Source organism: Herpailurus yagouaroundi, unplaced genomic scaffold (assembly GCF_014898765.1).
Source record: "Herpailurus yagouaroundi ecotype Mexico unplaced genomic scaffold, PumYag 162, whole genome shotgun sequence".
NCBI classification, from domain to species: domain Eukaryota; kingdom Metazoa; phylum Chordata; class Mammalia; order Carnivora; family Felidae; genus Herpailurus; species Herpailurus yagouaroundi.
The window spans coordinates 3,939,988-3,964,347 of NW_024412403.1; the positions used below are offsets into that span (position 1 = coordinate 3,939,988).

At 58.2% G+C, this 24,360-nt stretch overlaps 1 protein-coding gene across 1 annotated transcript in view; it reads right to left on the reverse strand.

Annotated features, from left to right (window-relative positions):
- UMODL1 (uromodulin like 1) overlaps nt 1–24,360 on the reverse strand; it is a 65,021-nt gene that overhangs the window by 8,302 nt on the left and 32,359 nt on the right. The window contains exons 9-19 of the mRNA XM_040483863.1: nt 20,765–20,902; nt 19,677–20,249; nt 18,911–19,168; nt 17,237–17,349; nt 14,359–14,572; nt 11,461–11,598; nt 10,040–10,377; nt 4,931–5,076; nt 3,942–4,178; nt 3,580–3,739; nt 1,776–1,860 (exon numbers count right to left, since the gene is read on the reverse strand). Coding sequence (XP_040339797.1) covers nt 1,776–1,860; nt 3,580–3,739; nt 3,942–4,178; nt 4,931–5,076; nt 10,040–10,377; nt 11,461–11,598; nt 14,359–14,572; nt 17,237–17,349; nt 18,911–19,168; nt 19,677–20,249; nt 20,765–20,902 — 2,400 coding nt within the window. The remainder of the gene's footprint in view (nt 1–1,775; nt 1,861–3,579; nt 3,740–3,941; nt 4,179–4,930; nt 5,077–10,039; nt 10,378–11,460; nt 11,599–14,358; nt 14,573–17,236; nt 17,350–18,910; nt 19,169–19,676; nt 20,250–20,764; nt 20,903–24,360) is intronic.

Here is a 24,360-nt window from a genome sequence, read left to right on the forward strand (position 1 = left end):
TGGATGGATGGATGGATGGATGATGGGTGGATGGATGGATGGATGGAAGGATGGATGGCTGGATGGATGGATGGAAGGATGGATGGATGGGTGGATAGATGGATGGATGGTGGGTGGGTGGATGGGTGGGTAGGCGGGTGGATGTATGGAGGAATAATGGATGGATGGATAGGATCCAGAAGACTCAGGAATTTTCCCAAGACCACACAACTAGAAGCATGAGAGTCCACATTCAAACTCAGGTCTCCTAACTCCAAGCCCAGTGCTTTTTCCACTCCAGTAGGTTTGACATTATCTATAATATCCGTGAATGAATAGGAATCCCATTTCTATAAACGAGAATGCAATTCACACATATTGTCTTTCGTATTAACCAGTTCTCCTCAGCAGGTTAAGAAATGAGGAGGGTAGGAGAAGCATGTGGTCCCAGGATGGGTCCTTCAGCTGCCTGATGACCAGTGCAGACACCAGAGCCCGGAGCCCAGCTCCAGAAACTCCGAGTTAGTAGCCCTAGGACGTGCCCCCAAACCTGGGGTCTTTTACATTTCACAAATACTTGGATGAGAACCAACAGGTGAGAATCGCTGGCCCTTCTCTTACTCCCTCATCTTTCTTCCTAAGCCCTGATCAGCATTCGGACCCCGGCTCACATCCCGCATCCAAAGCCCAGAAGTTCTTGTGCAGGAAAATATGGAGAGGCAAGGAAGGCCATCCAAGTAGGGAAGAAAAGCAACAAAAAAGGAAAATCGACTAGGATTACATTTAGCTGCAAACGGGAGAAAAAGCCAAATAGCAGTGACAAAGAACATGGAAGTTCATGTCTTTCTGGCACAAAACTTGGAGGTCGGGGGTCTGGCCTGACCTGGCTGCCTTGTTGTAAGGTGTCCTTGGAAATGGGGCTCCTTCCGGCTCCTGTCCCCGTGGCCCTCCCCTGGAGTCTGAGAAGGGGGGTGATGAAGAAAGGGGAAAACAATGGCCTGAGCCCCTGGGGAGCTGGCACTTGACCTCCATTTGCATTTCATTGGCCAGAACTCGCTCATAGGGTCACACTCAACAGCCAGCTTGACTGGGAATTACGGTTTTCATTCCCGGCAGCCAGGTAAAAATGGGGTGGGTTGGGGGTGGGCGTGGGGTTCTATTAGGATGAAGGGGCGAACAGATATTAGGGGACAGCTAGCCATTTCTGTCTTCGTACCCAAAGCACGCCATTTCCCCCAACCAATTTTTTTTTTTTTTTAAAACAATGAAATCAATCTCAAAGGAAATAAAATGTCTTTCTGGAAAGATGATGGCAGCCTTTGAAATGAAAATGGAATGGAATTGGCTTGTGGACGTTTTCTACCAAGAGAGAAATGCCATTTTTTTATTTTTGCATCTTCCGAGTTAGCCAAGCCCAGAATAAACAGCTGAGGCATCACCTGAGTCCCTGTGGCCCAACAACCCATTCGGTGTGTTTATCCAACATAAACATATGACTCAAAATCCTGCTTTATCTAAGGGTGTGCTGACATCCTGAAGCCCCAGCCTTTTCTTCCGCAATGTGGGTATGACAATGGCCCCTCCCTCCCGGCCACACTCTGTAGGTGATGGACTCAATGCAACCCGGGGAAGTCGCTCTCAGCGGCCAGCAGCTGTTATGTCCCCTGATCCCGAGTCTGCTGTGGAACATCCTAGGTGCTCTGGCTCCCGGAGGGGGGGGGGAGGGGGTGCGGAGTTGTGGCTCCCACGCTGGTGAAATGGGACTCAGGACTGTCTAAACCAAGTCACCAACTAACCTTCAGACCGGACGAGGGGTCCCCAGGATGTCTGGTGGATGGTGGATGCCTCGCTGCTTCTCGGGGACTTGACGTCATTGCAATTCTGTTGTTTTGAAAGGAAAGAAACTTCGAGTTAGTCGAGCAGAACTACTGAGTTCGGAGACAAGTCCTGACCGTCGGGGTGATACCCTGATCCGTACATTCTATCTGGCTGGAGACAGCAAGTCGAGGGTGGGTGAGCTCAGACAGGGGAGGGACCTGGGGGCCTGGACCGCCTGGATCACAGGAGGAATCGAGGTTCAAGAGAGCAGCCCGCTGCGCCTCCAAGCCCTGGCCCCTCGGCCCCTCAGGCCCTCTGTCGGCGCTGAGTCATTTTGGCATTCTCCATGGCCATGGCCAGCTGCAGCCGCCTGCTCCTTTCAATGCCTCTGCCTTGCACGAAGGTTCAGGGACACGGTGGAACCTTCTTAGAATACACCTGCTATGGGCTGCATTCTGCCCTCTAAAAGATGTTGACCCCCAGCCCCTGGTACCTGTGCATGTGACCTTATTTGGAAATAGGGTCTTTGCAGATGAGGAGAAGGTGAGGTCATTAGGGTGGGTACCTAGTCCAACATGACTGTGTCCTTGGGAAAAGGGGATGTTGGACACAGACACAGACATGCACAGAGGGAAGATATGAACACACAGGCAGAAGCCGGGTCTGCATCCCAAGGGAAGAGCCTGGAATGACTCTCCCTCGCGGCCTGAGGGGGAGCCAGCCCTGCCCCAAGGCTGATCTTGGACTCCCCGCCTCCAGGCTGTGAGGGAATGCACTCCTGATGTCTCAGCTGCAGCTGCAGCCACAGAAAAGCAGTCAATGCCTCTCCTAGGAAAGCTGGGAGAGGAAGGCATGAAGCCATATTATCAAGAATCTGAGAACCGGCCCCTCCTTACAGAGGTGGTTGTGGCTATTAATACTCTTAGTATGTCTGAGGGGCTCTTGGAGCCTGGTGCAGGGTCATGCACACCCCTAGCTGGCAGTCATCCGGGGGTCTGTGTCCCTTTCAACCCTTTTTTTCTGGAAGATCTACTGTGTGTGAAAAAGTGACATCAACAAATTTGATGTTCCTTGGGTTTCTTCTCCTATGCGTGTCCGTGGATCCTCGGAGGCTGGTGACCTGGGGGCGGGGAGGGGGACTGTAGGGGTTCTGTGAGCAGCACAGAAACAAGCCCATCGCCCAGAGATGAGGCAAACACACAGCCCCTGAACCCAAGGCCAGCAGAGTTCTCTATACTGTCCTGGGAGCAGACCGCATGTGACAGTGAGCTCACATCCTTGTCTGTGGTGTGAACAAGGGCTCTCAAAACTCAGGACCGCAAAGCATATTTCACATTCAAAGGTCTACGGAAATGGGAATGTAAAATTATTCATTATCCCAAATTCATGCACATGAAAATAAAAAAAAAAAAACCCTCTTGTTAAATATCACAGTGGCTGGGATTCAGCAGTGTTCCCTCAATGTCCCTAAAAATAATACTGAATTAAAGCAAAGTTTTTACACCTGAATATGCATTAAAGCACCTGGAGGAGAAGCACCACTGCATCATGGCCAGGAATGGATGGGATGGGATGGGATGGGATGGGATGGGACGGGACGGGATGGGGATGGGATGGGATGGCCAACATGTGGTACGACATCTGGAAGGATGTAGCTTAGCCAGCTAGCTGCAGTCGGGCCCCAGAGCCGCCCAAAGCCTGGGCTTCAGGTAACAGAGTGGCCCTCCTCAGGGTGATCAGGGGCACAAGTCAGACACAAGGTTAGAGAAGTAAAACACCTACTATTTTGCACGTGCTTCCAGGGGAGTCCATGCAAATACGAAGCCTGCAGTGCAGGTAGACGATGGAGTTGTTGATGAAGGAGAAGATTTTCAGCTTAAACTGGGCCTTGCTGGAGTCCCCGTTCTTGATCACGTTCGTGTGTGTGTTGGGGATGGGGCAGCTGGGAAGGAAGGAACGTGGCTCATTAGTGAGGAGCCGGCCTCCCATCCCCGTCCCAGATGGGCTTCCCGGCAGAGCCTCTGACTGCACACACCGTGTCTGCCATCACCCATGGGAGGCGAGGACCGCCACCCTCCGGCCCCCCAGGGACGCGGCCCCCATATCCGTGCGTGTCTGGGAGGCGGCCCACACCCGACACCTGCCTGTTGTTGATGAAGCCAAACATGACCGGGTCCCTGGCGTTGCTGGATGGTGTCGCCCAGCACTCGGTCAGGACCACCTTGAGGTTGCTCTTCTGTTTATAGAGCCCCACCTCGATCTTGACATCATCACTGGCAGACACACTATAATTTCGAGGTATAGGGGAGTCCCCAATAAACAAGCGCATCTCGGTGACAAAACTGCCAGCACCATGGAGGTCCTCGATGATGGTATAGACCCTGCAAGAGTGAGTGGTTTCAGGAGGTGCGCTCCTGTGACCCCACCGTTCCCATTGCTCCCCAAAAGGCAACTCCAAAGAAGTATGGAAATAAAGGAAGACCGCCCAGATGAGAACAGGCAAGGCTACCGATTCTGAGCTGGCTGGAGCCGTGCGTCGCCCCCCAACTTGAGTTTGGAGGAGACTCAAGGACAGACAGGGGAGGGGCATCCTCAGAGAGGGAAAGGGAGGCCTCAGGCGCCCCAGGTGTGTCATGGGGAAGCCGTGGGTGGGCTCACCAGGACTGGAGTGTCCTATGGCGAGGGTGCATATCTGGCTTTCTTTGGTTGGTCTTAAGTTGGAAGTGAGGACAAGTATTAGGGGCGCTGGGGGTTACGAACCAAGTCCTGGCCACTGTCCGTTTCTATATTCAGTCTCACAAAAGGATCCCCAAGTGACTAAAATCCTAAAGGAACCCAAAGCTGGGGGCACCTGGATGGCTCAGTCGGTTGGGTGTCCGACTTCGGCTCAGGTCATGACCTCACAGTCCATGAGTTCGAGCCCCGTGTTGGGCTCTGTGCTGACAGCTCAGAGCCTGGAGCCTTCTTTGGATGCTGTGTCTCCCTCTCTCTCTCTGACCCTTCCCTGCTCACACTCTGTCTCTGCCTCTCAAAAATAAATAAACGTTTTAAAAAAATCCTAAAGAAACCCAAAGTAAAGGTGCTAGAGTGGACAGTGAGCTGGAGAGGGGTGGGGAGAGACCTCTCCACTCACCCCCATTCTGGGGTGTAGCCTGACGATGTCAGGAGGTCGTTCTGGAAGGCACAGTGGATGGGGCTCAGGATCTTCAGATGGTGGATGATGCCCTCAGGGGACAGGTCGTTCCTCAGGGTGGTCCTCACCACCGTATTCGTCACGTTCTGAACACAAACAGGGTGTCAGTGCGCTCCTGGACCCCAGCAGGCCCCCCAACACGACTGCAGACTGGTGGCTCGGGAGTGCTGGGGGAGGGGTGGTTACTCTCTAACGCTTGTCCCCAAAACAAGAAAACCCAACAATCTCTTCCTAACATCGAATGCCAAAGAGAGTGTGATGTCCCGACCCCTGGTTTAGCCTGCGTCCTATGCCCATGTTCCTCATTGGAAGAGAACCAGAGACAAGCCGGGTCAGCCGACACCCCAAATAACAGATCGGATTCCTCCCCCAAATAACCCCCAAGCACATTTCTGAAAATGAGGGCACGATGTGCTCCCTGAAGAAATGGAGCTAAAATCAATTGGTTAAAGTCTGCACGAGACCACCAGCATCCTCTCCGGGGGCCATCACGCGGGGGTGGGGGTGGGGGGACGACCGGGAGCCCAGGGGCCAGAGGACCAGCTCCAGAGAGTGAACATCATCGTGTCGGGGACTCCGGAAGTGTGAGCACACTCTCCACCCGAGCCCCCAGGAAAAACGCTGACGGGGTTTGTGCCTGGGAAGGGAAGCCCGAGGACAAAGCGGGAAGACTAGTGGCTTGTCTTTTGAAGTTTGGCAGGACAGACCCTCCAGACGGCAGCGCGCCAGTGCACGGAGATGCACCTTCCCTGGCGCACGAGAGTTCCAGGATTTCTCCAGCGCCCAAAACAGAGCCGGAGCATCTGAGTCGGGCAGATCTTTCTGGGAAAACCACCACCGTTGTACTGAAGCCGAACCAAGTCTTCCTTTGGCAGGACGCCCCAAGTTACATTTGTCCCCAGCGCTTTGCTGGCTCGTGGCTTGGAGTTTGATCGGCACGGTGGTGGGCTCTCCAAGATCGGCAACCCCGCACGGACACCTCCTACGTCGTCACCAGCACAGGGCCCGGTACCAGCCAAGGACAGCTGCGGGTCGTTCGTGGTTGATGCGGAGGGGCGGGTGCCGTCCGGCTTCCACTAAAGTCACCGGCCTTAGCCGTTTAGAAGTAGCCAAGAGACAAGGGCGTCTGTGTGAAACAGACAAGCCGGACCATCCACGTGGGGGGAGCAAGGGGTGGGGCTTAAAGTTATGCTGATGAGGACGTGCTGATGAGCGTCCACGGGAGCACACATCCACTCCGCGTGGGCAGTGGGGCAGAGCCCCTGTGAGCCGCACAACAGGGCATCGGGCCACAGTAAGGCTTCCAGGGCAGCGTGGGCCGAAAATAGAAATTCAGAGCCTAGCAGCACTAATGGCACCCATGAATCCGACGGAGACACGGAATCCAGCGGCCAACCGGGGAAGTGGCTGTTTTCAGATGATCCTGGGCTGAAGGTCACCGCAGGGAAGACGTTTTGAATGTTCTTTTGCTTCTCCCTACATCGACTTCTTACCTGCCGCTTTATAAGAAACTACAGCATGTGTAATTTCACGTTTGAAACACAGCAGGGCAGACACCGGTAAGCTGACTGCAGCTTATGTTGGAAGCTACTGGAAATGACTGGTCTCTCTGGGTTTTTATATAAATGGTGAAATTAGAGTTCTTGAAAACCACCCTGATTCTTGGAGTTCACCTTCCTTAGTAGAGACTAGTGATGCTTCTGCTTGTCTCTCTCTTTTTTTTAAATGTTTATTTATTTTTGAGACAGAGAGAGAGCATGAACGGGAGAGGGGCAGAGAGAGAGGGAGACACAGAATCTGAGACAGGCTCCAGGCTCTGAGCTGTCAGCACAGACCCCAACACGGGGCTCGAACCCAAGGATCGCAAGATCGTGACCTGAGCCGAAGTCGGACGCTTAACCGACTGAGCCACCCAGGCGCCCCTGCTTCTGCTTCTGAGAACAAACCTGCCTCAGTTCTTCACTGAAGTATCCAAAATGGAAGCATTGAAACACTTTTCGTTAATACCCGTCTCTGGGTGTGCTCGTATCTCTATCTCTGTATTGTGGAGAATTTATCTACATGATGCCTGTGGGCCCTGTGGCTTTTTCCAGCTAAGAAGCAGAAACTCTTTCAGTACGTGAAGTGTCGTAACGGACGCAACATCAAGTCTCTGACGGACTGTGCTCCAGGCGCCCAGTCCAGAGTGTCTGCTCCCAATGGCATACGTAAGGTGCCTTTGAAAATTACTTTGTGGGGCACCTGGGTGGCTCAGTCAAGTCATGATCTCACAGTTCCCGGGTTTGAGCCCTGCACTGGGTTCTGCACTGATAGTGTGGAGTCTGCTTGGGATTCTCTCCCTCTGTGTCCCTCCCCTACACTCTCTCTGTGTCTCAAAATAAATAAATAAGGGCGCCTGAGTGCTGAGTCAGTGAAGCATTTGACTTCAGCTCAGCTCATGATCTCAAGGTCCATGAGGTCAAGCCCCGGGTCAGGCTCTGGGCTGACAGCTCAGAGCCTGGAGCCTGCTTCAGATCCTGTGTCTCCCTCTCTCCCTACCCCCTGCCTGCTCATACTCTGTCTCTCTCTCTCAGAAAGAAACATTAAAAAAATGATAAATACATAAAATAAATAAACTTAACGAAATCGCTTTGAAAAGAGCCACAGACAACCTGGACAGCACCCTGCTGTCTCTACAAGAACTTTAGAAGTGTTTATGAAGATGATTCTGGACGCTGCCGAATCTTCTGGGGTGTAGATCAATTCATGTCTCTTCAGGGCCCTCTCTGTATGATCTGTATACAGTGCATCAAACTTAGCAGGGAGGCCTTAAATTCAACTTCTTCCAAAAACCCAGGAGCTCAATAAAGTTTAAACTTCCTGGGGTGCCCGGGGGGCTCAGTTAAGCATACAACTTCGGCTCAGGTCATGATCCCACGGTTCACGAGTTCGGGCCCTGCATCGGGCTCTGTGCTGACAGCTCAGAGCCTGGAGCCTGCTTGGGATTCTGTTTCTCCCTCTCTCTCTGTCCCTCCCTTGCTCGTGCTCTGTCTCTGTCTCTCTGTCTCTCTCTCTCTCTCTCTCTCTCCCTCTCAAAATAAACATTAAAAAAATTGTTTAAACACAGGCTTGCATTCTTAAACTGCTTAACCAAAACCAGGAGGCAGACGGCTAACTGTACATACTCCATTGTACTCATACAAGTAAGTCCTCGAGGAAATTTTAGTTGTCGACAAACGTCGAGAAACATCAAGAACTTTTGTGGCTTCCAGGGCTGGGATGATTATCAGAGATGAATCCCCTCTGCTCTGAACGGGCCGAGCCCTACTGAGTGGACCGGCTGTAGCAGGTGCCTGGCCGGCTCAGAACAGGGCAGGCGGAGAGTCCGCGCAGCCCCGCCCCCGGGGCCCCGCCCATCGGCAGGAGACTCCGCCCCAACAGCCTGCCTGGCTGCGCTGACCGCGTTGCTTTCAGCATCGTTCCCTCCTGTTCTACAAGCCTGCGGTGCGCGAACTTGGGCCCGAGACCCTGAGGGCGGCTGTGCCCTTGCCCACCCTCCAGCCTGTGCCCACAGACTCTGGGGCTCAGGCGCCAAGGAGCTGCTACCCCGTCTCCGTGTCGGGTACCTCTACGAGACCGTCGGGGATCCCGGAGAAGTAAAGCCCCACGGTTATGTTTAGGCTGTGCTGGCTGGAGGGCAGGAGGGGGGCCGACAAAGGCTCTGCGGTCCCCGGAATGTCCTGGTTGCTCCTTCGACCCAGAGGGGGTCCGAGGACCCCCAGGGAGGGTGGACGCACAAGCAGGCTTAGCGTGCAGGGGCGCTGCTCTGCCTGGGCTCCCACACAGCCACGTGCCCGCTGACCCCACAGCTGCCCGGCCCCCACGGGTCCACACTGACCCCGCAGCCCCAGCACCTGGTCCACCAAGTGTCCACGATGACCCTGCAGCTGCCTGGCCCCCACAGGTCTAAGTGCTCACTGACCCCACAGCCGCCCGGCCACCTAACACAACCACGCTGGCCCCGCAGCCCCAGCGCCTGGCCCCGGGCAGGCCCACACCCCACCGCCGTCTCCACCCGTGCCCCCCATCTCTCCTCTGGCCCAGACTCTCCCCCGAGAAGTCTCTCGCCGTGTCCCTCACCAGCCTCTGGGGAGCCCCTGCCTCCCTCCCCGGGGACAGCCCCCGGACCCACTGTCCACATCTGTGCCTCCTGCCCAGCAGGATATTGCCTGCTGATATCGCCTCCCCGGGCCTGTGGCCCTCGGCACCAGGAACAAGCTCAGCCCCTACAAGTGCCCGGGGCCCAGGTGTCCCCACTGGGGAGCAAGGCCCAGGCTCCAGCCAGAAGCATCTGAGGGCCTCTGCCTTCCTTGTACCCCTGAAGGCCCCTGGAAAGGCAGAATCACGGACGCTGTAGGGCTGGTCCCCGGAGGCAGGGCAACCTTGACCTTGACCCCCCCATTGACCTTGCCGAGCCTCCCAGTCCCATTGGTTAAACTGGGGGGGGGGGGGGTGCAGCAGACCAGAGAGGCTCACATGGGCCCAGAGTGGCTTCCAGCTGGTAAAGACGAATCCCGGTAGGACCACAGTCCCTCTCGCCGGGTCGTCCTGATCACACCAGGCCACCTGCCCGGTGTGCACACTCACGCACACACGCACATACACACATTCACAATCACACCTACACACACACACGTGTTCTCACACACTGGCACACCTGGACACTCACGTTAACACACGTAGCTTTCCTGCCTTTTCCATCTCCCACCGGCTCTCCATCTGCTATGCTTCAGCATCACTGGGAGCGTCCTTCAAACCCTGAAGCCCACCCCAGGCCCTTTGCACCAGAATCTCACAAGGCGAGAGCCCAAAACTCCCTCCTGATTCCAGGGCACAGTCTGGTCCCTGGTGAAGACTTGCCCTGTCCCCCTTTGTTGGGTCCCCCCGCTTAGAGTCAGAGACCTTGGGGTGCACAGGCCTTCCCTGGTCCCTCCCCCATATGGTGCTAACGCTCGCTGCCCCGGCCCCCACACGCAGCCCCCCGCCCCACCCTGGCCGCCCAGCCCTTACACTTTGCACGACGGTTCCGCACTCGCTCCACCCGGCCACCAGGAGCACGTGCGTGCTGTTGTGGTCGCTCACGTTACAGGACGGGTGTCCCAGGTACAGGGAGGACTCGGGGATAGACTCCTGCTGCAGGAAGCGCCTCTGGACGGCGATGGCCACCTTCTCAATGTCGCAGAGCACCCTGACCGCTTCGGTCAGGTTCAGTCGTGGGGGCAGGCCCCGGGGACCCGGGCCGGCACCTGGTGCCATGGCAGCCACGGTTCCCGTCGGAGTGGGGGCCTGCTCAGGGCCAGTGGCCAGAGGGGGGCCGGGAGCCTGGGTTGTGTTTCCGGGAGAGTCACCTGCAAGGCACAAGGAGGTGGAACCAAGGTGGTTCTGTGTTCAGGGACAGCCATCGACCCCTGGCCCGTGAGGCCCGCACGGAGGGACAGACAGGGACGGCAGCGGACAGGTGGACCCCGCGTCCCGGCCGCAGCCCCACACAGGCCCCTGCTGCGTGCTGGATGTTTGTAAAGATATTCAGGGTTGTCCGGGGGCTCCCTCCCGGGCCCGCCACCCTGGCACCTGCCTTCTCTTATCCCAAGGTGGGGCTCACCCACTGCTCTGCCCCCTCACCGAGGTCCCTCATCTCCAACATGCAGCCCAAACCCCGGCTCGTGGCGTTCATGCCTTCTCGACCGGCCTCACCCGCCTCTTGGCAGCCGGCGTCCCACCCTCTCCCACCACCTCCCTGCAGGGGCCCGCACCACAGCTAACCCTAACCCTAGCCCCGCCCCACTGCAGCCCTCGCTGCCCGGTGCTGTGCTGCTGTCCTTTCAGACTGGCTCTAAGACACCTCTTCCGGGAAGCCCTCCCTGACCGCACTCGTGGGCTACAGGAACTCAGTCCCCGTGAGCCCCCTGCTTCTACCTCCAACAGAGCACATCCTGTCTCCGGTGACAAGTGTTTACTCGCATAAACGTCTGTCTTGCACCACTTGACCACGGATCCCTGGCTGGCAGGGGTCACCTCAGCGTCAGCGCTGAATCTCCTGAGGCCCCATTTAACGGGAAAAGTAGCGGCGGGGGGGGGGGGAGGAGGGCCCCAGGAGAGGCACTTCTCCCGTGCTGCTTATCACACGGGCTGCGTGCTCTGTGTGGTCTTCTTTTAGAACCCGAGAGAACGTGGCGGGCCTCACTGTAATGAACGGATTTTCCCATCACGGGCACTTGGGAGATGCAAGGCTGGAGACGCATGGAGAATGGGAAGGGACACATACGTGTGCACATACACGCGTGTGCACACAGACGCACACGTTAGAAAACTCGTCCAGGACGGAAAAACCTGCCGACCTCGTTGGGAAAAGAGACACTTTGCCGACGAAAGTCCTTCAAAGAACAGATTACCCGACAGTATCTCAGGAGAAGGGATTGTGAGACTCTCACCGTCACAGGATCTTCCCGAAAATTCCACAGGGAAGCGGGGGGCTCCTCCCGGGCAGCTGCAGGTGTAGGAGCCCAGGGTGTTGTGGCAGGACGCGCCCGGCTCACAGTCGTGCTCCTGGCTGTCACATTCGTCGTAATCTGCGCGACATCAGAAGCAAGACAGACACTGTCACGGGGCTCGAGGGCCGCGGGTGAGGGGCGCTTCTGTGCCCGCTGTTACACACGCCTTGTGGGGGGACGTGCGTCTCGGCCAGCAGAGCTGAAAATCACTGAGTGACACCGTAGGTGGACGGTTCTGGGGGGCCCGGGGGACAGGGCGGCACCCACTTCTCAGCCAGGATGGGGACACGAGCTGGTGTCAGGACGTCTCCTGGGGCTGCTCCAGAAGGAGGGGTCCTGGTCCCGGGGCTGAGAGGGGCCGCAGAGACAGGACCACAGGCCCCTGGCCCCTCGTCTCGGGCCCAGGAGCGCCCACAGCGAGCCATCCCCGGGGAAGGCACTCAGCCCACTGGCTTGCTCCGGTCTCTAGGCTCCATCACTCAGTTTGTTCACAGCGACACGGGTTTACTGCAGAAAATGGGTACAATCCGCACCTAAGGCCACCTCCCACATACAACAGAGTTCTCACGGTGACCTATGTCCTTGGGCCCTTTATTTATTTATTTTTTTTAATTTTTTTTTTCAACGTTTATTTATTTTTGACAGAGAGAGACAGAGCATGAACGGGGGAGGGTCAGAGAGAGAGGGAGACACAGAATCGGAAACAGGCTCCATGCTCCGAGCCGTCAGCCCAGAGCCCGACGTGGGGCTCGAACTCACGGACCGCGAGATCGTGACCTGAGCTGAAGTCGGACGCTTAACCGACTGCGCCACCCAGGCGCCCCTCCTCGGGCCCTTTAAAACACAGACTGCGACGCAGCTCGGGCCGTGCTTTACATCTACGTAGGAGTCCCGCTTCCTTCCCCAACCCTTATTTCAGGAATGTTTTCTGTCTCAACACGCCTCGCTTTTAATGACCGCATCAAAGTCCATGGCGTGGGTGTGCCATGAGACACTTAATATCTCCCCTGTTACGGGGCTGTCGACCACTTCCAATCTTTTCCTTTTCTTTTTTTAAGTTTACTTTTTTATTTCGAGAGAGAGTGCCCGAGCAGGCAGGAGAGGGGGGGAGAGAGAGGATCCCAAGCAGGTTCTGCAGCACTTAGCCGAAGGAGCCACCCAGGCACCCCCAGCCTTTTCTTTTTTTTTTAAACGTTTATTTTTGAGACAGAGATGGGAGCAGGGGAGGGGCAGAGAGAGAGGGAGACACAGAATCCGAAGCGGGCTCCAGGCTCCGAGCTGTCCGCGCAGGGGCCGACGCGGGGCTCGAACCCACGGACCGCAGGATCATGACCTGAGCGGAAGTCGGACGCTTAAGGGACTGAGCCACCCAGGCGCCCCCTCCTTTTAAAGTGACACTGAAGGTGGATTTCTTCACCCAAACTGTGGTCCGAACTGAGGTCTATGTCTGTCGGGTGAAGTCCTGTGAGTGACCTTCCAAAACCAGAGCAGGTGGACAGCTTTAAAACTCTTGATGAATACGGTCAAATTGATCTCCGGGAGGTGTGAGCAAATCCTGTCCCCGCCCGCGAGGCCTGCACCCGCTTGGTGCTGCTGGGGTCAGTGTTAGGTATTTCTGGTTAAAACACCACCGCTCCCACGCGGACAAGAGCAGCCCGCGGCGGTGGGAACATCCGTGATTATCGCTCTTTGTGGCTCATTTGCAACTCTTGTGTCACACGTTGTTCAGGTCTGGGATGTGTTTGTCTTCGCAATAAAGTCAAGTGCAGGTCCTAAACACTTTCTTATCGACCGACGCATGGCGTCTCTCGCTTTGGGATGTAATGCTTCGTCAAACTACTCAAACCCTGTTTGGGTCTGTTGTTGTCTTCACAGGGGTGCCTTTATTTGGTTTGGTATAAAACATTTGCATTTTTATGGAGTCGCCCCTGTGAGCCTTTCCCCCTGGGGGGCTTGGTTTGCCTTCTGTTTTGAAACTTAGAAAACCCTTCTTATTCCCCAAACCAGAAAAATATTCATATTCTCTCTGGTTGTTTTTGTACATGTAAGTTTTTGTTGTTTATTTTCACGTACGCTGTGCGCCACGAACGGAATGGCGTCCCCGAAATACGTACACGGGAGCCCCAACCCCTAATGTGACCGTATTTGCAAGTGGGGTGTTTAGGAGGTAACTGAGGCCAAGTGAGGCCATTACGGAGGCCAGTCCAATGGCACTGCTGTTCCTGTAAGAAGAGGGGCCAGGCACCCCCTCTGCAGGTGTAAGGGAAAGGCCACGGGAGGGCGGAGGCAGAAGGTGGCTGTCCCCATGTCAGGGAGAGCAGCCTTCCCCCGGAAATCTACCCCGGACATCCAGCCTCCAGAACTGTGAGAACATACACTTCTGTGTTTAAGGTTCTCCATCTCCGCGTTTGGTTACGACGGCTCAAGCCCACTAATACGATTTAGAGAAGAGAATCTAAATTGCCCTTTCTCCCTGCTTTCCTTTGCATTTATTTTTACCAGGATCTCCTTGGAAACTGTTCTTGGGAGGAAGTGTGGCTGCAGACAGGGACGCATCTGCCCCCGGCCCAGTGATGTGGGTGGCCCAGGAGGCCCGGGGGGGACGCAGCCCAGGAAGGGAGCAGCGTCTCCGGACAGCTGCACGCACGGCTTCACCCGAGGATGTTTGGAGCCCTTAAACCTCCAGAAATAGCACAGTAGCCATAAGACAGACGAGGGGCCTGTGTGTTCCACACTGGCATCTCCTGCAGGGGGACCCCGAAGAGACCCACGTGCTGGGCTCTCCCCGCCTCGCTTCCGGAACACGGTGAGTGACCGGGGGGCCCGGCCTCCGCCTACCTTGTATGAAAGTGTCCTCGCCGACCACCTCCAGCAGAGAGGCGTTCCGGAGGGCGACGAGGAACACAGCAGACACCTCGCGGACATCCACGTTTGCGATGATCAGCAGGTTAAACTCCACCACGACGCTGCCGTTGGCGACGCGGGTCACCTCCATCTGGACCCCACCGGCGTCCACGTGCCGAAGCATGGCAGCCGGCAAGGAACCCCGCACCTTTAGAGAAACCGCACAGGTAAGGGGCCACCCGCCAGGAGGAAGCGGGTGCCTGTCCCCGGGGTGGGGGGTGGGGGGGGCACCTCCTGGGATTCTGGCCAGCAGCAGACTGGTCCAAGCCAAAGGTCAGTTCTGGGCCCGGTCTGGTGTCGCGAGCTGTGTCCCAGGTCCAGCACCAGTGCCTGTGGGTCCTGAGCCCCAAGAAGAGCCCCGCTCCCCCAGAACGTGTCTGCTGGCCAGTGTGGACGAGACGCACAAGCCCCACCCCGGGGGGCACGCCACTCATGGGGGGGCTCACGACGGCATTTAGAACCTGCTCTCCTCGGCTCAGAGCCATGGAAGGCGCAGGCCGGACAAGCGGTCGTGGGAGGGTGGGGGGGCGTCCCTCTCACTGTGTTTTCTAGAACAATCCTTTTACTGCTGATGCTGCCATGATGCCTCAGGCTGTGGTGTTCTGTCCTAGCCTCTCACAGTCCAAACACCCAGAGATGCACACTGCCTCATGACGTCCATAGAACGCCAGCCTTCTGGAAAAGTACACTTCCAGGGTTTGACCTCATCCAGAGCCTGCCGGGTGTGGTGGCCCAAGGCACAGGCTCGTGGGTTCACTTCCCAGCGGGGGACAGCCAACGTGAACAAACGTGCTGGCACCCTGCTGTCACTTGGGCACCATCATAACCACTGGAATGACTGACTCTCTCTCTCTCTCTCTCTCTTTCTGTCTGGGATGTCCAGAGAGGGATCAGTCACAAGCTTGGCTTAAAGTCACTTTGGGTTGCATTTCCGACCAGTCTCAAAGCAAAGCTCCAGGCCCCCTTGCTAAGAAGTGACAAGGCACGAGGCGTCGTGTTAACCCACGACCTCCCAAAGTTGGTCCGAAAGTCCTACGTACGTGATAAGTCGCACCATTACTGGCTATCCTGAAATTCTAGACAAACCAACAACGGTCCCCAGAAATAGGCGAGGAATGGTTTGAAGAGGAAAGGTTACTCCAGACACGTGAGTGGAAACGGGGCTGCCTCAAGGGACCACCGGAGCCCTGAGGACTAGCGGTCAGGGCTGTGGCTTAGTGTCGTGTGTCACAATCACAGAACCTACAGAAGAGGGTGAATGGAGCCATCAACAGCTCTCGAGTCCACGCACTGGGCCGAGAGCTGGGGACCCCAGGATAAATAAGGCAGAACCCCAGGTCCCAAGGAGTCCCAATGGGACACTTCCCGGAGGCGGCAGACCCATTTTCCAGCCCAGCGATGCCGTGAGGGGAGAGCAGAATCACTTTGGGCGAGCCAGCGGGCTAGCACGTTAGCACGCTCGGCCTGGAGGTGGTGCCACTCTGCTTAAACCCCAGAGTCAGGAAAAGCTGAAATGGATGAGGCGTAAGCAAGACGGTGAGACCATGACAAGCACCTTCTCTTCTCCTCAAAGGGGCATCTAAGCGCCAGCAGAGAGAACACGGAGACGGCCACCCAGACTAAACTGTAACAATACGCCGTCTCTAGGGATGCCAGTGGGACGACAGGAGAAGCCTCAGAAAGATCAGGAAACATAATAGCAGAGCAGGAGTCACTTCAGCCAGAGAGTGAACCCAACCCAGTGTGCATCAGAGACCGAAACGTGGCCCCTGCGTTCGGTGGAGCGTTATCCGGCCATAAAGAGCGGTGAGCCACTGTCGATCCCTGAAGACGCGCTCAGGGAGATGAGCCAGACACAAAAGGTCACGTATCGCATGATTCCGCGCACGTGAGATGCCCACGGCAGGCAAACCCACAGGGACGGAGAGCACATTAGTGGTTGCAGGGGCGGGGGGTGTGGAGAGTCACCGAGAATGGGAGAGGGGCGTCTTTTGGGGGTGATGGAAATGTTCCGGAATTAGACAGCGGTGACGGTGGTACAATTTCACAAATAAAATCTAAACCATTGCACTAGGCACTTTTTTAAAAAATTTTTAACATTTATTTATTTTTGAGAGACAGAGCACGAGCAGGGGAGGAGCAGAGAGAGAGGGAGACACAGAATCCGAAGCAGGCTCCAGGCTCCGAGCTGGCAGCACAGAGCCCGACGCGGGGCTCGAACCCACAGGCCATGAGATCGTGACGTGAGCCGAAGTCAGACACTTTAACCGACTGAGCCACCCAGGCGCCCCGAGGGAATATCACTTCTGAATCTACACCCTACGCTGTAGGTCACTTGCTCCCACGCTAAGCACTTTTAAAGTGTGCATTTTAGGATCTGTGAAATAGATCTCAATTTTTTAAAATTTTCTTGGTGGGGCGCCTGAGTGGCTCACTTGGTGTCCGACTCTCGATTTCGGCTAGGGTCATGATCCCGGGGTCGTGGGATTGCGCCCCGCTTGGGATTCTCTCTCTCTGCCCCTTCCCTATGCTCGTGTGCTCTCTCTCTCTCTCTCTCTCTCTCTCTCTCTCTCTCTCTCTCTCTGTGTCTCTCTCTTTCTGAAGCAAGGAGACAGCAGAGGCAGCTACTCAGCATCTAATGATAGACCCCGGGGACGCCAGGCACCACGCTGGAGCCAGACGCCCAGCTTCCTTCAGAAATGAGGGTCCCAGGCCCCTGCAAGCACAAGTCCTGCTCGACTGGGACTGAGATTCTGCCCCCCTCCCTCCCGCACATCCCAAAAGGAAACAGAGACTGGCTTCGCCAACTTACCACCCTGAAGAACAGCTCTAGGAAGTCCTGATACTCCCTGCTGCTTGCGTTCCGGAAGGGCTCCACGTACCTGACGTTGGCTATTCTGACTTTCCCTCTGAGCTTCTGGGCCGCTGCGGGACAGAGAATAAACACGTCTGGAGCGGTAACGCAGTAGGTAACGGTAAACGCGTTAGGTGATGTATTAGGTGACGCGTCCTGATAATGGCACTGTCATGTCGGCCGAAAGAATACCAGTGCCCTGCGTGCACAGACACAGCCCAGCCCACCCCAGAGGGTGCCGGCACACAGCCTGGGCACAGAGAGAGAAGCTTCCGGAGGCTGCAGAACCAGGCCAGCCCCTGCCACTCTCTTCTCTCTCTGTGCACAGGTGTCGAGGTGATTCAACGGTAGGCACTACTTTGAGAGTGCAAGAAGTCCCTATTCATTCCGGGGCCACAGGTGCACAACTGGGCATCCCGGAGACGCCAGGACAGAGGGTGGCCTCGCCCCGCCTCTGCTCAGCGCCCACAACTCAGGACAGAGGGCCAGAGGTCCTGACCCTCTCCTTCCTCCCCTAGAGCACTGTTTCTCTGCACGTTAAGGGCAGCCCCTGCTTTTGCACTGGTCTTTTCCATCTGAGTCTGTTCCCTCCACGCGGGGCCTCTGGAGGCTGTGGGACGAGAATGTGGTCCGAGAATATTGCCTGGACCAGCAGCCCCTTCGTTCAGTCCTCCACCAGATGTCTGTGGGGTTCTTGCTCCGTGCCCAGCCTTCCGGGCAGTGGAGGGAAAGGCCAAGGTTCCTCTGCCCCCACAAACCCCAAAGCCATCCCAGGACATACTGCTGGATGACCCCCAAAACCACGCCCTGGGGATCACTCCCGTCGCTGTGCCTGAGGGCCACCGTTCCAGACACAACAGCTGGAGAATGCAGCCTGGTGGAAAAGCCCGGGGAGCAGGACGGGTGAGAAGGGACGTGGACCCACCGCCAGCATGGGTCACACGCCCACGGGTGGCCTCTCCTGCCGGCAGGTGAGACCTGCAGAGGCCATGTTGACGCGGAAAGCCCCGCACTGGCTCTCAGAGGCACCGACTACCCCTTCTCCAGCTCGCCACGGTACTTCAAAGTATGCAGACAGAAGCTCTGACACCCCCAAGGGCTGTGCACCCCACCTCGGGGAACACGGCCGTCTGCTCTTGGACAGCTGCCCAAGATCTGGGGACCCATCTGCAATGTCAGGCCGGCCCTCGGCTGTTCGGGCAAGTTAGGCTTTCGGGAAAACATCCGGTAGGAAGGAGGAAACACAAGATTGATCTGAACACGTAACTGTCACAAGCACCAGGGCCGACAGACGAGCTGTCCGACGGTCTGACGTCCCACCGTCCACCTGTCCTCCCCGGAAGCCGAGTGCAGGCCCTCTGAGAGCGGGGACATCAGAGCGAGTGCACAACGCTCAGTCCAGCAGCGCCGCGTGCATTTTCCTGCCGCGGACCCGCGAGGACGCCGCCTCCCCGCTGACTTTTGACAGCCAGCCCCGTGCGAGCTGAGCCAGGCTGGTAAGAGGGCAGAGACCCAGCCGCTCCCCAAGGCATCCAGCTCTGTCGGACCCCAACCCACTAAAAGCCATTCTCGTACTTTTTCCCTCCCTTTAAGAACAAGTGGGGACAAGCGCTTCTGAAACCCATCACCCACCTGTCCTGACTTTCAGGCGGGCCCTGGCGCTTCCGTTCCAGCAAGCTTTGGCCGCTATCTCCACCAGGTGCAGGACGCCAGGCTCCAGGCCCGACAGCGTCAGGCTTGCGTCCCGGGTCTCCAGGTGCACCGCGGGGCTCCGCGGGGAGGTCAGGGTGAGCTGGAAGGTGGGGTGCGGGGTGAGATCCGCCGCCCACGCCACGTGAAAGCTGGTGCTGGTCACGTTGGACACCGTGACCCTCTCGATGGGGACGGGAACTGGGAAGTGGATGGAAACACGGAGAAGATTAAAATCAATCCGATGTTCCAAGGAGACAGGACAGGAGAAGCCTCACCAAACACTAAAATCAAGCACACGGCCTGGGGACACAAGAGGGCCTCCTAAGGCGGGGGACGCCAGCCCAGGGAAGTCCTACAAAGTCCCCTCCGGCAGGCAGAGCACGTGGTACAGGGTCCCCACCCCCCGCCCCAGGGCTCGGCTTCCTGCTCCAGCCTTGGGTGAGACAGGAAGGCTTGGGAACAGGGAGGAGAGAACTCTGGAGAAAGGTTGCTGTCCTAACAAGCCCAGAAGCTGCCACCGGGGACCGGGCTGCGCGGTACCCCACTTGGCCCAGCCCTGCCTACCACAAGCAATCTACCTGGGTATTTCTCACAGGACTTTGACTCAACGTCTGCATGAGGCTTTGCCAACTGGAGCTCAACTCTTTCCCAGTGTGTTCAGGCCTCAGGCCACGTGTCCCCAGGACATACGATCCCAGGCACTCACCGCAGGCCGGAAGCTTGAGAGACTCAGGGGTGGGGGCCGAGGGAGGGTCCGGGGAGCCGGAGGGCCCGGGGACCAAGTTCTGTGGCCTTGTGGGGTCCAGAGCTGCTGGTGCTGTGTCCCCGGTGGGGAGGCTGGCGTGCCAGACGATGTGGTCTGTGGGGCCCTCGGTAGGACTGGGCCAGAGGGGCCGCTCCGTGCTCGAGTCTCTTGATAACCACCCAGGGGTGCTCAGCGAGCCATTCGTGGGCCCAGAAGGGGAGCTGTGGGTTGTCCCAGGAGCCGTGCTGGCTGTCCACTGGCCTGTCACCAGGCCTGGGGCCCTGCCGGGTGCTCCCCCCTCCAGGCCTTGCCTCGTGCTGTTCTTGTCCTTCCCGACCAGGCCGCTGCCCCCTCTCCTGGGTGGGGGCCCCGGGGTCTGGGCCTGATTTGCTGCAGGGGTGCCCCCCGGGTGCCCAGGGCAGGGCCACAAGGCAGACGTCTCTGGGCCAAGGGCTGCTGTCTCTGTGCTGAGAGCTGGGGCCGTAACACCTGTTGCCGGAGCCAGCACCCCTCCCGTGGGGCTCACCACGTCACCTGCTGAGACACATCCACTCTGAGAGGAGACGTCTGGTCCTAAAACACCTAAACAAAACCCACCAGATGCCACCCACAAGCGAGAGCCTCCCAGGCGGGCCCCAAGTGGGGACACAGGCAGTCTCGTTGGGGATTATGGCATTATGAGTATTTAGGGGGGCCCGTGTCCACGGCCTCCCGCGTGCTTTCATGGGGTGAGACAGGGCCTCTCCATCTGATAAATGAGGCTCTGAGACACCAGGAGGGGGGCTCCACCTGGCGGCTGCACAGCCAGGACCTAAGTGCAGGGCTTGGTTCCCGCACCCAGGGGGCCTTTGGGAAAAGGGGGCAATTTCTCTGGATCTGTGCTCAGGGTGGGGCTTGGTGCTGGTCACTGACATCAGCCTGCTGGACGGGACATGACTAAGGAAAGAATGCGGGACTGAGGCCAGCGGATGTTAGAAAGGACGTGGGATATCAGGTCCCCGGGGGCGAGGGTGTGGCCCAGAAATGCTGGGGGAGGGGGTGGGGCGCACCCTCACAGGCCCGGCCCGCGCGGGAGGGGTTGGCGTCCCTGGCCGTCCGGCACCGACAGGTGTAGGAGCCCTCGACGTTGATGCACTGGGCAGCGGGTGAGCAGTCGTGCCCCCGGCTGTCTGCACACTCGTCCCAATCTGCCGGGCGGGAGAGGAACAGGACAGAGCCCGTGAGAAGTGGCCCGCGGGCACTTAGGAAACAGAACAGGGATCTTCTCAACCATGTCTGCAGCCCACCGGGGGAGGGGAAGTGCCCTGGGCATCCGGCGGCCCCAGAGGCAGGTGGTCCACAGATCCCTCGCCAGAAGCCTGTCCCTGAACCAAGACCGCAGGCTGAGCATCTGCTTGCTCCGAACTTCACGGCTGGTGGGGCTGAGTTGGCACCCACCGGTGTGGCTATATTCCTCTCTCGTGCATTCTTTGTCGCCAGACCCCAAAAAGCAGGGCGCCTTCCCTTCTCTCTGATGCACCAACATCGTCTAATGTTTTAGTACTTTAACAAAGAGAACCGAGCGAGCCAGGAGGAGTCCGGCTAAGTGCGACCTGAACTTTCGGTGATGCGGCCTTGGAACGCTCCTCCCCAGTCTGGGAAACCACTCTAAGAATCCCAAAGACACCATGTCACCTCAGCTTCTGAGCTGAGCAAGGAAGAGTGCTAGGTAAGTGTGTCAGTCGCCCCCCCCCCCCCCCGGGGTCCCCCCGTGCTTGCCCGCCCACCACGCCCAACACAGCCCGGCACTTTCCAGGACCAGCATCGGCCAGACTGTGAAACAAGGTTCGTGGGGACCACGTTCCCTTCCCTCCCTGTCCTCTCCGACCTCCTCTTCCGGTCGTCCCTCCCCCACCCCCAGGCCTGCTACCCCCACTCATACTTGCTCTAAGGAAACACCTGCTCGTCTCATGCATTTGACATGTGACTGAGGATAAAGCGCTTATATGTGATACTCATGGTAAACCTCAAGGAATAAACATCTCAAGCTGTATTCCAGGCTGGGCGGGGGGGGGGGGGTCGGGGGAAGGAGGGGGACAGGTTTCCCACACCCCAGAACCCAGCCCTCAGATCCCTGCCTGTCCCTCCCGGCCCCAGGGGAGCAGGTGGCTCTGAGCAGAGTTGTCTCTTGAGGAGGAACGTGCCGGGGTACCTGCCAGGGGTGACCCGGGCGGTAAGGCGGGTGCGTGTCAAGGCCGGCCACGAGGTCCTTCTGCATGGGATTCTCTAGAGCCGAAAGCGGAAGCACCCGATCCGGGCTAGACCCGCGGGCTCGTCAGCTGATGCAACAGCTACCCCTCCACCCTGGCCGGGGCGCCTCGGCAGACAGGGCCCCGGTGGCCGGGCCCGCGGGTCTTCCTGGAGCTCGCCCGCCCCCCCCCCCCCAGCCTGCAGGCAGCTCCCGGAGTTTCACGGGGAGGTGGAGGCCTGGGGTGGAGCCCAGGCTGGCCAGGCAGCCGGGCCCGGCGGAGAGCAGAGGTCCCGGTTGAGACCTGGGCTCCAACCACTGAGCACCCGGTGGCTCTTTTCAGTCGTGGTGAGTCACCTGGCCTCCCCAGCGCGCAGCTCATAAGCGAGCCCGGAGCAAGGCCGGGGCAGCTTCATTTGGTCCTGTAGCAAAGCCCCAGGCCGGGCAGCTGTGCAGTTCAGAGGGAGGAGGCAGGTCCACAGGGAGAGCTGCCGTGGCCTCTGCACCTTCTGGACCAGCCGGCTGAGCGGGGGGCGGGGGCCGGCCTTGCAGCTGGGCAGAGGGTGAGGCCCACCTCCCAGAGGAGGGGACGGCCCCTGTGCCGAGCTGGGACTCCCGCTTGAGCTGGCCCCCCAGCAGTGGGTCAGAGAGACCCAAGAACAGGCTGCCAGGTCCCGCCGGGTCCCATCTCTCCTGCGGGGGCTGCGCCCTGACCCTGCCAGCCCCCCCCCCACCTCCCCCCACCGCGTCGTTGGGACGCGTTGACTCACGGCGGGCGAGAGCCCCCGAGTCGTGCAGGAACGCTCCGAGGGCACCGAGAAAAGCGTCTCTGTGTGAGCAGAGGGGACAGGAGCTCACTGTGCTGGGGTCAGCTTGCTGGTGTCGTGTGCAGTGAGAATGAATACCCTTCCCGGTCCCCCGGCCGCGGGGCCACCTCTCGGAGTGGGGGCTGCCTGCGGGCTCTCCTGACAGAAGCCAGCGGTCACCGGGTCGGAGGAGCCTCCATGGGGCCGGGAGCCCCCACCCCCCCAGATAAACAGCAGAGGCCTCCTCGTGGCTGGGCAGAAGGGGGACCCCCCACAGCCACCGCTCCGGGTCCAGGGTTAAGCAAACAGCCGCTGTCGGGCAGGAAGGCTGCAAGGCGGGACACATAACACGACCTGCTGAGAACCCTAGAATATTAGCAGTGGGGGTGCCTCTTCGTCCTCTACAACACTTCTGTGAGGTGCTCCAGCTGGCCGGAGGCCACAGAGTTCATTCCCTGTCACTGCGAGAGGCCAGGCCGAAGTCCAGAATCGAGGGGGGACAGGGCCTCAGCCCCTCGGGGCCCTGGGGGACGGTCCTCCCTTGTTCTTCCAGCTTCTGCGGCTCCGCGGGCTCCTTGCAACTAGCCTCTGCCTCTGCGTGGCCTTCCCCCTGCGTCTCTGGTTCTCTCTTCTTCTGTGTCTTCCGATTTAGGGCCTCCCCGATCCGGGATGATGGCGGATCCTTACTTGATCTGCAAAGACCCTCCTCCCAGACAAGGTCTGAGGTTCTCAGGGGACCTGTCTTTGGGGGCCACCGTTCAGCACACCGGCAGAGAGCTGGCAGAGCCTGACGCCTGGCGCACAGGGACAGAGCTGGGCAAGTAGCCCACGAGGGCTGGCTGGGCCGCCTGCAGACGGCTCCGCTCTGGTCTCAGACGGGTCCCCAGGGTGCACCCTGAGGACCCACCCGCAGGGCACCCTGTGCCTCCCTGCACTGAGCCCCCGGAGCCCAGGTGAGGCCCGCCGGGTGCAGAGGACACCTGCCGTCTCCGTCCCTGAGGGGGGCGTGACGAGCCCACCCCAGGCTGAGCAGGCGGGTGCTTCCCAGGTGTGACTTCAGATGTGACAGTCCCACGGCCTTCCCTGCATCCTTGGGTGGGGGGGGGGGGCGGTTGGAACAGCAAACCAGAATGCCACCGAGCTCAGAGCAGAGGACAGAGCTGGCTCTCGGACGCCCGTTCCGTGGACGGAGCCCCTGACAGGCTCCCGGACACTGAGCCTAGAGCCGCTCTCCCTGCAGGGAGCCTCGTCCCTGGGCTCGAACGGCCAGACCTTCCTTACATGTCGGCTGGCTCTCTCCGCCTCTCTCTCTCTGTCTCCATCTAAGTCTCTGTCTCTGGATATCTCTGTCTCTGTGTCTCTGTGTCTCTGTGTCTCTCTTTATGTCTCTGTCTCTAAGTGTCTCTGTATATCTCTGTCTCTGTGTCTCTGTGTCTCTATGTCTCTGTCTCTAAGTGTCTCTGTATATCTCTGTCTCTGTGTCTGTGTCTCTCTGTGTCTCTCTTCATGTCTCTGTCTCCATCTGAGTCTCTGTCTCTGTATATCTCTGTCCCTCTGTCTCTATTTCTGTCTCTCTGTGTCTCTCTTCATGTCTCTGTCTCTATCTATGTCT